Here is a 15,515-nt window from a genome sequence, read left to right on the forward strand (position 1 = left end):
TTCTTAAGACATATTTGTTTGATGAGGCTTTTACTAATATGTAAATTAGTATTAAGAATATTTATCATTTTCTTTTTACTGTATTTTATATTTTTATTACTGTATGTGATTGTACACTGTACAGCACTTTGCTACACTCTGTGGTTTTGAAGGTACTATATAAATACAATGTTTATTTATTTATTGATTGACAATAATATAATGAACTCACCTTAGTAACCCTGTCACTGAATACTGCCACGTTTTTTCCTGATTTTCAAGTTTTAACTTAGTCAATAGCCCTCTGCAATAAACCCAATTATCTGAATGTTAACTGTAATGTTTTCAAGCATTTATAAAGAAATCCAGAATCCTGACAACCTGTGCAAACCAGCTAGCAGGGATATTCACCACCATTTTCTCTATTCTACAATCCATCGTCAATATGACTGACATCTGCAATAATTATTCAGTTTCCGAAAAAAGCACAGTGAACTGCCTTAAAGACTATTGACCAGTCTCCTTAATCCCCATCATCACTAAATGTTTTGAGAGGCTCATTCTCTCTCATATTAAATCTGCCATCCCAGCTGACCTTGATACACATCAGTTTGCATATTGAGCAAACAGATCAACAGAGGATGCCGTCTTCACAGCTCTCCACACAGCACTCACTCACCTTGAAAGGGGAAAAACCTTTTTGAGAATGCTATTTGTAGATTTCAGTTCATCCTTTAATACAGTTCTTGCCCATAAACTGGCTCAAAAACTAAACAGCCTAGGCTTATGCAGCTCTCTGTGGATACTGGACCTTTTGAGTGAAGGCCATTGCACATTGAGTCTGAAATTTGTGTCCGAAATTTCTCCCGTTGTGTCAATCACCTTTACACAGTGCCTCCGATATTTTCGACTGTCATAAAAAAGTTCAGACTGCGTTAGATTTTCTGTGTTTTTCGCATCCATAGCAAGCATTTTGAGAGGCGATTTGACAATTCAGAGACACTGTATATGAGCGCCAAATACAAAAAACATGCATATGGAAATTTCTAACTGTATGTTCAAAGACCTTGACACAGCACTCTGCCCTCTACATACATGGAGAGGAGGTTTAGAGGTTAGAATTCCTCGGCCTGCACTTCTCGGCTGACCTCGCCTACCTCAAAACTTGCTGCCCAACTTCTTTCGTTCCGCCATAGAGACCCTGTTAACTTACTGCTAACAATAGGTTAACAGTAAGTTAACAGGGTACTCAAGCTGTACAGAAGAGAACAGGAATGACATGCAGAGGGTAGTGAGGGCAGCTGAGCATGTGATTGGTATGTCACTACCCATACTCCATGACATCTATAATGGCCGACTTCAGAAGAAGGCCAACTGCATTTCAAAAGACTCCGCTCATCCTGGAGTTATGGCTGATTTTAACCCCTTTTTACACATGATAGCCAGTCTCAGCAGAACATTTGTATGTCAAGGTTCCCTTCTTTGCGTACAATGTAAGTTACTGTCAAATTTCAATGGACCAAGTCACCCCCTGAGTATGTTCTTACAGGGTTAGAATGGAGTTTTACAGTAAATAGGTGAATGCTACAGTACAATTAATCTCTTATAGTTAGACCGGTCCACCTGTGAAAAATAAATAACTCTAAAATAACTGTCTGAAAATTCTGTCCTTCACATGATACTATCCATTTGTAACACTGTCTATGCTTTATAAGACCAAAGCTTGCATTTAAAATTCTAATTTGTCTGGTGGTGTTACTACCTCAGCTTCTTTGCAATTCAGGTTGTGATTCACTCAAATGGATGTTTTAATGCAAGATACTTATGTCATCTTGAGTCACAAAAAGTAAAATTACAGAAAATTTGTAAATGTAAAGAAACAACATAGGGATACCGTTATTTTACAAGCTTAAAAGCTGCCAGAAAATGTACGTTTTTTCAGATTTCTAAAAATTCTAACAAATTTACGGAATTTTTTTTATACATATTCTTACATCTTATAATTTTACAGGAAACTAAATATTTTACGGTATATTTCAGTTTTTTACCTATTTTTTTACAGTGAGGGGTATAGGGCCACGTTTCCAATGCATTAGTACAAAAGTCTGGGTTAGGTTATCTGAGAAGGGAAAAACAGGAAAAAGTTACATTTCCGGCGTTAGAGCATTTCTGTTCAACAAAGGGAGAATATGTAAGTAACCCTGAGGCAGATGGTGCAGGCGACCAGACAAGCTGTAAACAAATGATCTAGTACACAGGCTATGGAGACAGTGGGCTGACATATTCATTAACGTCTGCTATGGCTGGTGTGGAGGAGGCTAAATGAGCAGCTTGCATTCATCTACTTTCCTAGCTTATTTGCTTCCGTTTCCTTAAACATTGAAAATAAAAACCAATTTAATCGTGTTAAAATAACTTCACTGGTATTTATGAACAACAGGTCATAAATAAGTCAGAAACCTTGTGTGAATTATTGAGTGTTAAATCAAAGTGTAACATCTAAACATCTTGTCCACATTGACTCTGTTTTTTACTTCTTTGAAAACAAAAATAAGTTTTCCAGACCCTGAAACGTAACGTGACGCAAAGGAAATGGTTTTATTTAGTTGTTATTTTTATCACCAGCTAGCTATTATGGTGTGGCTGTTCTCTTGAGACTGTTAACAATACGGCTCTTATAGGTCACGGACAGATAGGAACACGACACAATGATAAGCGCAAAATGTAAACGGAAAGTGAGAAAGACGATTCTGTGCACGCTATTGTCTCTTATTTACCCGTGTATTGAAGACCCCGCCCAGTCAGATCAGCCTATAGCAGCTGGAGTACAGAACTGACTGAGTACCGCAGCCGCAAGGACATGTTAGCACCGTCTCTGATCTTCAGCTGTTTAAGGACAACGCTGCTTTAATACGTTTAAGGGTGAGTGCAAACGGAGTCTGTTACTCTCATTGACTTCTGTTTTGGGATCTGACGTTAACAATTTAAAATGTTTGTTGGATGTTCGATACATATGACGTAGTAGTTGTTTGTGGTAACGTTGAAAGATTACGTCTGGGACAGCGTTTAACTTCTCTAAGACCCTCGGGGAGAAAAACGTGGGACAGTTATTGTTCAAGCACGGTTAGTGGCGCGAAAGGAATACAATAGGTTGAATGGAGAAAAAAACTTACTTCGTTTAATCAGATACTCAAGAAAAAAACGAGGATACAATAGAAGTGATTATATATTTAGCTTACAGTGTGAAGTTATTTTTGTCAGTAAAGTTCTAGGAATATTTGACGTGACGTTTTTTTATCGTGCATATACAAATATCGTTGGTTGAAATCCCATAGATACAGGCCTCATTGAGAAAACATTTAAAATGAAATTAACATGATAAGAGTCATGAAATGAACACGAACGAATGTTTTTGTTACTTATCCCGTGATAAGGAATTGTTGTTTGTTTGCTTTCCGTAATTACCAGTAAAGGAAATGAGCTCCACGTAGCATATGAATCCAAATATTCCGTGCTCATGCTTTTGCTGATATCACCGTGAGCTCTTCATTCTACTGAGTGGATGTGGTTCAGTTATACACAGTTTTTTCCACGACTGTTTTTGTGAATCACCCCATTTCCTGTCAGGAGAGCTGCTCAAAGAGATGGAGTTTTTTAGGACACCAAATGAAGCACTTAGATTTTTGACACCAGGTCTGCAGCAATGTGCAAACATCTCCCATATCCGTCCCTCTACTGTTTATTTCTTAGTCGGAACTAATTTTTCCACGATGTCTTGCCAACACCATCCTGATATAGCTAGTAGGCCTACATCAGTAATCCATAATAAAATGTTACCTTATTCAACATTTCCATTTATGCAAAGCATATTGGTCCTGTGAGCACGTTTTAGTGGTATTTAACACGTCATAAACATTTCAGTGTGAAGAGTGAGTGGGGGAAAACAGGAGTTCCAGACCCTTGAACGGCTGCAGCTGTTCTAAGATGTCCAAATATTTTGCACTGGGTGAAGAACCCTGCCTGTTGAAGCACGTTGCATATGCAAGTTCGTTTACCCCTAGGTTTCCTTTTTATAATTGTGGTAGTTACGCATGATGGGTAGTGTACACTACACAAACAATTTGTTCACTTGCATCTAAATATGCAAGCTTAGCTGCTCGACTTTCTTTTTGAAAAATTTTAAACCGTGTGGGTGTTTAGGTATGTTTTATCCTAAAAAACGGTTTGTGTTTACTCTAATGTAAACTCTATTGAACAGTTAACATTACAGCAACACAGAACGGGTTTTTATTATCAGCTTAGGTCTTGTCTGTCGTTCATTTACTTAACCATTCACAATGATCAAGCGATACTGCATTTTAAAGATCACCTTTTATTTGTATTTGTGTAATAATAATGTAAGAATCTATGTTCCTTTTTAGTGGAAGTACAATTTGGACTAAAACACTTAGCATCAGAAAGTAGGCTTGATGAATAATATAATGCTGTTAGCAATACGTGGTTCTCTCTGAGTACTTGATAGTAGGGCTGTCAGAATTATTATTTGACGTCATCGCAATTATTTCAGATAACCGCAATTATTGTGAATCCTTATAATACAAGGGTGGTCTCGGAAATGATCTAATAGACAATAAATCGTCAACTTTCATATTTACATGTAGGGCTGTGCAATTAATCGTAAATGAATCGTAATCCACAATTTTGGCCTTCATCAATTACAAAAACAAAACAAACGAGGTAAACGATTATTGTGCTGCATTCCATTTGGCGTGGATCCTCTCTTTTCTTGTAGTATAAATCCACAGAGAACCCTTTTCTTTACAGTGGTTCAGCAGTGCTATTTCTTAAATTTATTTTTCAGTTAAATTCAGAGTTTAATAGCCAAGTTTTTTATTTTCTATGTTGTTTTAAAGGTGTTAAATAATCGGAATCTTAAAATTGGCCAAAATAATTGCGATTATGATTTTTGTCATAATCGAGCAGCCCTTTTTACATGCCACATTTCTTAATCGTGAAAGCACTACTTTTTGTGAATTGTTCCATAATAAACCTACTTTATACTACAAGAAAAGAGAGGATCCATGTGGTGATTAACGTGCACATTATGCTATATTTTTATGTGTTCTAATATTGTACAACAGGTTTATATGCACAAAAGGGGAAAAAAAGCTGTAATTTTCTTAAAATATGCATTTATCATTTTATAATTTCTCAAAGATCTCTAAACGGTTCATACTAAGCAGTTTGAAGATTCAATTTCTCTAGACCCCTTCCATGAGCCTGCTGTGCTCCGATTGGTCTACATTTCGTACACTGTAAGGTTATTGATTTGTGTTATAAAGATAATGACACTTATGTAAGCAAACAGAACCACAGTTAAACAGTAGCTTTCCTGTAGCTCAGTGGTGTGTTGCAAATGTTATTATCTTCACACTGAATACAATACAGGCAACATATTTCTTTATCGTTACTTTTTTGTACCTTAGCCGTGGAAATTCTTGCATTATGCAGGCATATTTATTATGAAACATATTTTTTTCAGTTGCAAGAGTGAGCGGTTCGCTCGTCTGCTCTGTTGGTCCTTCTCCTTCCTCAATATAGGCCTACTATTAATGAATGCGACTCTTACCCGCATATTGCATCTTTGTAGGGCGGGGGCACTGATAGATCAGCGAATGGCTGAAGGAGGAGGGGCAAAATAGAGTAACTGGATCTACCGCTTGCACAATAGAAGGTTTCTGCGCATTCAATTTATAATGCACAAAGATTCTATATTGATCAGTTTGGCCCTGTTGCAGTCTATAGCCCTGTTGCAGCAACAGTCAGTAAAATGAGAAAACAAAAGGTTTTATTATAATGCTGTGCAATCGTGGGGAAAATATTTTCATCCTCTGGTTCTTACATAATCTTCCTTTGGATTTGGAAGTAAAAACAACAACGTGATTTATTTTGCTGCACAGAACACAGCATCTTCTCGACAGGATGTAAAAACACAACTATCAGAAGTGTCTGTGGGCAGGTCACTGTGTTCGTGTTTTGCGGGTAGGCGGGGATTATGCAACTGTGTCCATTTGTGACGTCTGGAAATCACCCACAAAAGATTCAAAAACGGAATGACTCGATTTGGTGGTTCGGAGTCGACTCTTTATTTTGGGAGACAATATCTTAATTGATCTTTTTTTATTAATATCTTTGCAGATCGTTCAAATTTAAGGAAAGCTACGTCGCACGTTGCAATAAAGACCATTTTGACATCGAGGTAACGTGCACTTTAAAGTGATATACACAAGAATAGTTCTACTCTTTTCTTCTTGATCTGTGCAAGCTTTTTATAAGGTTTAAGGCGCATGAAGCAAGTTTTTAAATGGGTTCGGCAAAGGCCAGTGCAGCACTATTCTCAATTATTAATGAAACAAGTTGTCTTGCATACAATATCATGCAAGTCCAGCTACAAATGGATTATAGCAAGCCTGGAGGAAGTTTTTCATTAGGAATCATTAGAATGCAAAGGATGCATGTTACGTCAAACCTTTTTTTCCAAGAGCGTCTTTTGGAGTTTGTGAGTTTAAATAGAAATGTTACTTTTTAAAATAAATTAAGTGATTATCATAAAACTAGAACCTAAATAATAATTATCAGCTGATAGATGGTAGTGGTGCTTGTGGTTTGAGTCTCACAGCTTAAACTGCTAATTTAAATAGTCAAATGCACAAAAATATTCAAATATGCTGTTCCTATGCAAACAACCTAAGGCCTTTTTGGCTATTGGTTAATTTTGTTCGGTTTCCTCATTAATGCTCTTCAAAATACCTTATCTAGTGTTGCCCAAAAGAAAGTCATTCAGGTTTGGAATGACACAAGGGTGTGTAAATGCTTGAATTTGTATTTTATAGTGAACTGTTTTTTTAAGAGAGTCATATCTTTTGTCAACATTATCAATATTGTTAAAATATTAATGTTAAAATGTTCTGAATCATAAATTGTACATTATTTCTCATTGTGCCTTCACAGGAACATGATCCCAGTGACAGAATTCCGGCAGTTTACGGAACAACAGCCAGCTTTCAGGGTTTTAAAGCCATGGTGGGATGTGTTTACAGACTACCTGTCTGTGATCATGCTCATGATAGGCGTGTTTGGGTGCACTCTGCAGGTAGCCATTACATTTCTTTTTTATATGGTGTTGCCATGGCTTTGCGGTCATAAAGCAATCATAGGAAAATGAGCTACCAGTCTTTTAATTTAACCATTTTTACTGCTAAAAAGCACAGATGTTCTTGATCTACAGCAATGAAATTAAAACTAACTTGATCTCACACCATAGATGGATTTCTACTGCCTCTTCTGTGCATGAACAGGGCACGGTTGGGCAGAGCATACTGCATAAAGAAGTGGGAGTTTGCTAACGGAAAACAAGCTAAATTCCAGTCACCCCACACGAAAAGATTACCATTCCCCCTTTTACGATCGGCCCCTCTATAAACACAAAAATGGCCCCCGTAGTCTAGCTACTCAGCCTCATAAACTTGCGGGTGGAGTTTCAAGCAGCACAGTTGCCTTTCAGTTTAAGTTCCTGTAGATGCACAATACACAACATTAACAGGAACTAACTTAGGGTGGGAAAATCCTTCATTCTCCTTGGAGGTTTTCATAAAAGTGACAGTCGTTTAATGTATTGCCATTTGTAAACTAAGACTAGATGTTCATAATGATCCCAGTTAAGGCAGTAATTATTATTCAAATTAATTATTTTTACTGAAACCATTGTATAGTCCCTTGGTTCGATGAGAGGAGTCAACATGGTTTTTGCTAAAAGACCACGTTTGACTGAGGGCACTTTGGTGTTGCCCCGTTCTTCATAATGCACATTTTATTAGCCACATGGGGCTGCTGCACCACACATCAATTTTACTGCAGAGAAGATGATATTTCCTTTAGAAGCCTTACTCAGCAATCAGGCGGTTGTGTTCTGCCACTCTATAGTGCTGCATAGAGGTTCTCTTAAGGCTCTTTCCCTCTTTCTTTAGTCAATTTTCCTTGTGTTTTCCTTACCTTTCCAGAAAAAGCATGTGGCTTGACTACAAACACAGGGTGTAATTACCAGACAAACTAAAACCGTTTTACAGGAAAAGGGGGGAAGGGTGATCTTAAATTGAATACAGAGGGCTTCCTATACTACTTTTGACATTGACAAAAATGACATTTCAAAAATTGTTCTACACGTTTTATTTATTATCTATATACTATTCTATTTACAATTTCTTTAAGGGATGTTTCACCAAATAATTTTTGTTCAAAGCTTGTATATGACTCATTAGAAGACATTTTTGTTATTTAATATTATCTTTTGTGTTCTACAAAACACATGCAGAGAGTAGATGACATGTGGGTGAGTTAAAGGGATACTCATGAATTGCTCACTCTGAAGACGTATGATAACCCTAGGACCTCTGTTCATCTACAGACCACAACACCCCACCCCCTGGAATTATAAGCTTCAAAGTTTTTGCATTCGATATAGCAAAAATGATAAGACGAGCCAGTCACTTTCATACAGACAATCTTTACAATCCCAGTGTAATTCTTAATTACAATTATTATTTTTTCTTGAAATATTGCAGCGTCTATAGTAAAAAGCTTATCAATGTGGGTCATTTTCTTTTTAAAATTCATGTACCCTCATAATCTTCTGTTAAAATCTGAAAATCCACCCTGAAATGACGATCTATCTCAAATGACTGTAAATTAGATGGATCAGGCGGAGCATCCGTTAACTCCTCCCCTTCAGCTGTTAAAATGCAACAGCTGTTTTCTTTACTTCCAATCAATTCGCTATTAAAAAAATTCTCCTTTGAAATTCCTTTTTGAATTATTCTTAACTACCAAGTACTCATATGAGTCATAAAGTACGGCATGTGTCACAAAGTCCGCCTAAAGATTTCAGTTTGCTAAAAAAATCACAAGGCAAAGATAATCTGAGAGGACATAGGTGTTACTTATCTTCATTTTTATTTGATCAAAGGCTGTACTTGGCCTAAAAAGTTTGAGAACAAGCTTTAACACAAGGTTGAGCAGCTATTAAGCAGTCTTTCCTGGTAAAACAGTAGTCTCCATCTTGAGTTCTAGTCGCTACTGCAAGGATCTCTCATTTCCTGTCTGAGTCACAACACTGATGTCAGAGCACCAAAATAGTCAGAAAAGATGCTCCTCCTCGGATATACTGTTTCAAACAACATTACAGTGGGTTCCGATGAGACTCATCTGTGGTGGTTTATGGTTATGTTATTGGTGTTTATTTATTTGCTCTTTAAAGTGTGCCTTTGGGGTTCATAATCTTTCATTGTGATTATTTTTGTAAAAGACATGCAAATGAATAAGAATATATTCAGAAAAGGCAAACATGGACATGGCCTTAATATGTCTGGATTTGATTGTGTTGATGTTGATATCTGCCCTCTTGTATCCTCTCAGGTAATGCAAGACAAAATCATATGTCTTCCTCAACGGACATTCCAACTAAACGACACTGAGCTGATTAGTCCACCTGTTTCCATAACTCCTGTGTCATCTGTGCCTGTCACAGAGCTTAAAGGACTGAAGACCAACTTAGACATTCAGCAGTATAACTACATAAATCAGATGTGTTACGAAAAAGCACTACATTGGTATGCCAAATACTTTCCTTACCTGGTTCTCATACATACCGTCATTTTCATTGTGTGCAGCAATTTTTGGTTTAAATTTCCTGGCTCCAGTTCAAAAATCGAGCACTTTGTATCCATACTGGGCAAGTGTTTTGACTCTCCGTGGACTACAAGAGCTTTGTCAGAAGTATCGGGGGAAAACCCTGAGGAGAAGGACAACAAAAAGAACAGTGCTAGTAGGTCAAATCTCAATATTCCAGCTGATGAAGGCACCCTGGAGAAGAGTCCATCTCTCAGATCTATTCCTGACAAAATTGTAGTCGATAAGCCCTCGCCGAGTGTCCTTGACAAGAAGGAAGGCGAGCAGGCCAAGGCCTTGTTTGAAAAGGTCAAAAAATTCCGGCTGCATGTGGAGGAGGGTGATATATTGTATATGATGTATGTCCGTCAGACTGTTGTGAAAGTTTTCAAGTTTATTCTTATAATTGCCTACAACAGTGTGCTGGTGTCAAGGGTTAAGTTTACCGTGAAATGTAAGGAGGACCTACAGGACATGACAGGTTATCGGCAGTTCTCGTGCAATCACACTACAGCTCACTTGTTTTCGAAGCTCTCCTACTGTTATTTGTGTTTTGTGATTGTTTATGGACTCACGTGCCTTTATACGTCCTACTGGCTATTCTATCGTTCTCTGAAGGAGTACTCTTTTGAATATGTTAGACAAGAGACTGGAATCGATGACATCCCAGATGTAAAGAACGATTTCGCGTTCATGCTACACATGATTGATCAGTATGATCCGTTATACTCAAAGAGGTTTGCTGTGTTTCTCTCCGAGGTCAGTGAAAACAAACTTAAACAGCTCAACCTCAACCATGATTGGACAGTTGATAAGCTTCGACAGAAGCTGCAGACTAATAGCAATAACAGGCTTGAGCTTCAGCTCTTTATGTTTCCAGGTCTGCCAGATACCATTTTTGAGGTGACAGAGCTGCAGTCTTTGAAGCTTGAGATCATTAATAATGCTACCATACCCGCATCCATTGCCCAACTTGAGGATCTCCAGGAGCTTTCGCTGTACCAATGCTCACTCAAGATCCATAGTGCAGCCACCTTGTTCCTCAAGGAGAACCTGAAGGTTTTGCGAGTGAAGTTTGATGACATGCGCGAACTTCCACAGTGGATGTATGTGTTGCGGAGCTTGGAGGAACTCCATCTGATCGGCTCTTTCAGCTCTGACGTGTCAAAGAACGTAACGCTGGACTCCCTGCGAGAGCTCAAATCACTCAAGACCCTGACACTCAAGAGCAACTTCACCAAGGTCCCTCAGTCTTTTGTAGATTTAGCCAGCCATCTGCACCGTCTCTGCATTTGCAATGATGGCACCAAGCTGGTCATGCTTAACAACCTGAAAAAGATGGTGCATCTCACAGAACTCGAGTTAGTGCACTGCGACCTGGAACGCATACCACATGCCATTTTCAGCCTGAGTAATTTGCAGATGTTGGATCTGAAGGAGAACAATATACGTTCCATTGAAGAGATTCTTAGCTTCCAGCACCTCCGGAAGCTGACCTGTCTGAAGCTTTGGCACAACAGCATCGCTTTCATACCTGAACACATAAAAAAACTTGGCAGCTTGGAGCGTCTCTACTTAAGCCACAACAAGATTGAGATCCTGCCTTCGCACTTGTTCCTTTGCAACAAACTGCGCTACCTTGATGTGTCCAACAACGACATCCGTTTCATCCCACCGGAGATAGGTGTTCTTCAGAGCCTACAATATTTCTCTGTCACCTGTAACAAAATTGAAAATATTCCAGATGAACTCTTCTTCTGTAAGAAGCTGAAAACTCTCAAGCTTGGCAGGAACATGCTGTCTGTCCTCTCGCCAAAGATTTCTTACCTAGGTGCATTGGCTCACTTGGAGTTAAAGGGCAATCACTTTGAGTGCCTGCCAGCTGAACTGGGCTGTTGTCGTTCCTTGAAGCGGAGTGGAATTGTGGTAGAAGATGTGCTGTTTGAGACACTGCCCTCTGACATCAGGGAACAAATGGATGTAGAGTGATGTTCCACTGCTGTGCTTTAATGCCAAATGTTTTAATCTCGCTTCTTAAAGAGGCGACACTTCAAGTGCTCTATCTAGTTGTATGTATCGTTTATCTGTATTGGTTACTGCAATTTTCAAAGCTGGACTTATGCTTGGCCTTTTAAGCATACAATTTTTGAGGATGAACACCGTTTAATGCCTTAAATCATATATTATGGAGAAAGCCAAGAAAAATTACACTTTTTTTGACAGACGTAAGCATTTGCACAGCGTAAGACAGTGAGTCATAAAAACAGTGGGATGTACTACATTTCCATTGTGCCCATTTACCTTTTATGGCTGACATTTGCTTTCATAATTTCATATAAAGATTTTGCACTGGAAATGTCGATATTAGAATTTGCACTGGAAACATTCCTCTCTTATTTTAAAAAATTTAGGACTTAAGCGTTTATTGAGGTATGTATTCTAGGAATACCGTTTATGTAATCTTTTATGGTATTTTTTTCCTGCTATTCAAGGCATTTAAAGCCAATGGAAACCTTATGCATGTAGTCTTTATTTTTCTGTGCATAACTTATTTATAACTGGTTTGAGAACTGTTAGCTGTAGATCATGGCCAGTCAGAGAAAACTACATTATGGTATACCTCTTTTGAACATATTGTACCAGCTTCAATTGGAGTGCAGGTGTTTCAAAAATCAATGAGGAGCTTTTATCCTGCTGTTATTTGCCTAAATAAATAATCCAGATGCAAAAGAAAAACATTTGAGCCAATATCTCTTACCTAACCTTTTTAATGTTACATTAATACACTTTATTACATGGCTCGTTGGAATGCTTGATTCTGATTGGCCAGTCGCGACATTTGCAGGTTAATTATGATAACCTTTCAAAACTAATAACACACAGTAGCCCAGATGCAGCAAATCATTTTGACAGGTTTCTTTTGACAAATGAAATATAAATTTATTTTAATAACAAATAGGATATTATATTATAGCATTTGAACATCGTTTCTTATTTTAAAACCGAAAGTAAACCGACTTTTCTTCGGTAAAAATTTGCCAATATAATATTTCAAATTCATATTTCATGTCCGCTTTTTTCACATGTTGCAAGTTGCTGTGTTATAAGCGGAAAAATGTACAAGTAGCCAGCTGTTATCGCGAATTAAGCCCCTTCAGTGTGATCACACTGTCGTACATTATCCCTTTCATAACAGCCGCTTAAACTATTTATTAAATTAATATAGCTTGCATTGTACGACATCACTGTCACTCCAAAATGTGTTTTTGCATAAAGTTACAAATATATTGACTATACATTAAGGTCTAACATTGTTGTATAAGTGCACTTACATGATGTCCTTAAAGGCGGGGTGTCCGATTTCCGAATACGCTTGTTTAGACAAAGTCGGGCCGAGGACCAAAACAACCCTGTAGCCAATCAGCAGTAAGGTGCACAGGACACAGGACGGATATTAGTAAAGCCGAGCACTGACAAAAGCAAAAGATGGGAGTAGGGGTGTGTCTGTTTTGGTGATTTGAACATCAACAACGGCCAAGAGAAATCGGACACCGGCTTTATTTAAAAACTATAATAAAGTCGGGTATACTTTTAATATCTCTTTTTACTTACTACTAATGATAAATTAGATGTTTTGTCCTGATGATATGTACACGGCAATTACATTGTCTCTGATCTGATTTCTTGTGGGAGGTGACTCGTTTTATGTACTGAGATCAGCATGTGGCCTTTCTCTACAGACTGCCAGTCACACTCCTCTGTCGTATAAAATAAGTATCTTCAAATCAGTGTTTCACTAATGTTTAACCAATGTCTTGGAATTCATACATATTTAGCAGAGTGTAGATGAGTAGTTTTTGTGTGTTTTGCCAGAAGTATGTTGCTAGTATTAAATACTCAAATGATTGAGCTGTGGAGTGTTCATAATTAAGCTTGACAGGAGGCCTCTCTTGGAAGGTTGGTCTTTCTGATTATTAAAGCTCATAGTCAATACCAAAGTATTTCAGACTTTTTAAAATTGTTTATATAGTAACAGCTTTAATTTTATGCAAAGAAAAACTAATACATGCTGTGGTGTTGTTTTTCTGTAATCCAGGTTTGTATTATTTACACTAAACTAAAGTGTTTTTAATTGTGTAAAACAGGATAAATAAAATTCATTTTCCTTTTGTCCCTGCTATTCTGTTAAATTAATGTTTCATATTACTAAATGGAGAGTTATATCACACCCGTATTTTTTTATTGGTGTAGTAGTGTTTTTGTCCATGTATAATTTGCGGTAGAGCTCAATACTACTGCCTGTATGGATTCCCAAATTCATTCCACACAGGAAGATGACAGGACTTCATTACTCAATGGTAAATTCATTTCTTATGAAGGCATTGTTTTATTAATCTAAGTTTGTGTTTTAAGAAATATGCCTCATATTTAAATAAAAATATACTGAAAGATGTTAAGTGGGTTGTTCAGGGTGATTTATAATCTAAACAAATTTTCCCCCTTGTTTTACTCGCCTTCAAGTCAGGGGCTGTGTCCATGGAGACGTTTCTGCCGGCGTACGGCGTGATTTTTTTTCCAATTGTTTCCAGCAGAAACAGCGTGTTTTTGGTTGGACACAGCCGTTAACTGAATACGACGTTCTTCTTGAAGAATAATGCAGTAATAGTTATGTTAGCATATAGGCTATCCTTTTACTTCCAAGCGGTAGAATGGGAGTGAATGGGGGGCAATTATGTTAAGCTCCAAAAAGTGCCTCCACCGATTAAAGAACAGCTCAACACAGCTCCAACGTCTTAACAAAGGTCTTCTGAAGCGAATCGATGCATTTAAGAGAAATATCCATATTGAGAACGCTATTAACGATAATGTCTAGCTTCCGTTATCCCCCTGCTGCCCGTGAACCAGAGGCTTATTTTTCACCTCAACATTTAGGCCCTGTTTCGCAGACAAGGCTTAAAGGGGTGGCGCAACGGTGTGTCATGCATTCTGACTTCTTTACAATGTTAAACGTGCTGTCTTCTCATGCTTAACATGGTAAACTTGTCAAAAAACGAGTAGGACGTATAACGTAGTATTTCTGTGTTCGATACACTCCCCCAGTGTTCGTACAGGTTTTGGAAAACCTTCATGTTTTTTTCGAACATGAAAAATCGTTACGCAACAACTTTTCTTAGTCCCTTATTCGACAATTCTCCCGGAAAAGCACGCGGCACGCCCACACATCAATCATGGAGAGCGAGAGACGGAGCATGCATACAAGTCTTGCGTACACCTTTCACTTGTGTGCAGGAGACAGTGCACTATGTTCGCGAAGTTCAGCTGTGTTGTTTGTTCACTGCATTTGTGTGATGGATGTTATATGTAACGCTGGATTTGGAGATAATTTGAAACCGATAGATGGAGCGGCGGTCCCAGCGCTAAAATATTCTGGACATGAACCACACGCGGTGAGTGAAACTGATCTCAGTGTTTTCTTGGCAATGTGTGCGCACATGCTTTAGTTCCGCCTACTCCCCTCACACGCGTCGCATGTTTTCGGAAATAATCATAGCCTACAGCTGTATCTGTTTTTTATAAATGTGATCAAACTAAAGACTCTGTGGATATTTGAAGGGTGAGATACTATTCTGTGTACAGAATACAAGATTAACATGAGATACACATCATGTTATTAACATGAGATACACAGAAACTGTGTTAAAAGTTAGAGCCACTTTAAGGCTAGTCCCAGAATGAATGTGCGACCTGTCTTAACTGAATATAACCTGCACAGAAATATCTTAAGATATATCAGTGCCGTTGTTTTGTCTTGA

The 15,515-nt window shown here is 38.0% G+C and overlaps 1 protein-coding gene across 2 annotated transcripts; it reads left to right on the forward strand.

Moving 5' to 3' along the window:
• Positions 1–2,669: 2,669 nt before the first annotated feature.
• On the forward strand, positions 2,670–14,157 carry lrrc8c (leucine rich repeat containing 8 VRAC subunit C). Of its 2 annotated transcripts, XM_079460913.1 has the most exons (4): positions 2,783–2,901; positions 6,178–6,238; positions 6,991–7,132; positions 9,451–14,150. In XM_079460913.1, exons 3-4 carry the CDS (start codon positions 6,995–6,997, stop codon positions 11,689–11,691), a joined length of 2,379 nt encoding a protein of 792 aa, XP_079317039.1. In that variant the 5' UTR covers positions 2,783–2,901; positions 6,178–6,238; positions 6,991–6,994; the 3' UTR covers positions 11,692–14,150. The 2 variants fall into 2 exon arrangements, with proteins under 2 accessions (XP_079317038.1, XP_079317039.1); XM_079460912.1 differs by lacking the exon at positions 6,178–6,238 and having other exon boundaries at positions 2,670–2,901; positions 9,451–14,157.
• The last annotated feature ends 1,358 nt before the right edge of the window (positions 14,158–15,515 follow it).

Source organism: Barbatula barbatula (assembly GCF_947034865.1).
Source record: "Barbatula barbatula genome assembly, chromosome: 7".
Classification (NCBI taxonomy): Eukaryota; Metazoa; Chordata; class Actinopteri; order Cypriniformes; family Nemacheilidae; genus Barbatula; species Barbatula barbatula.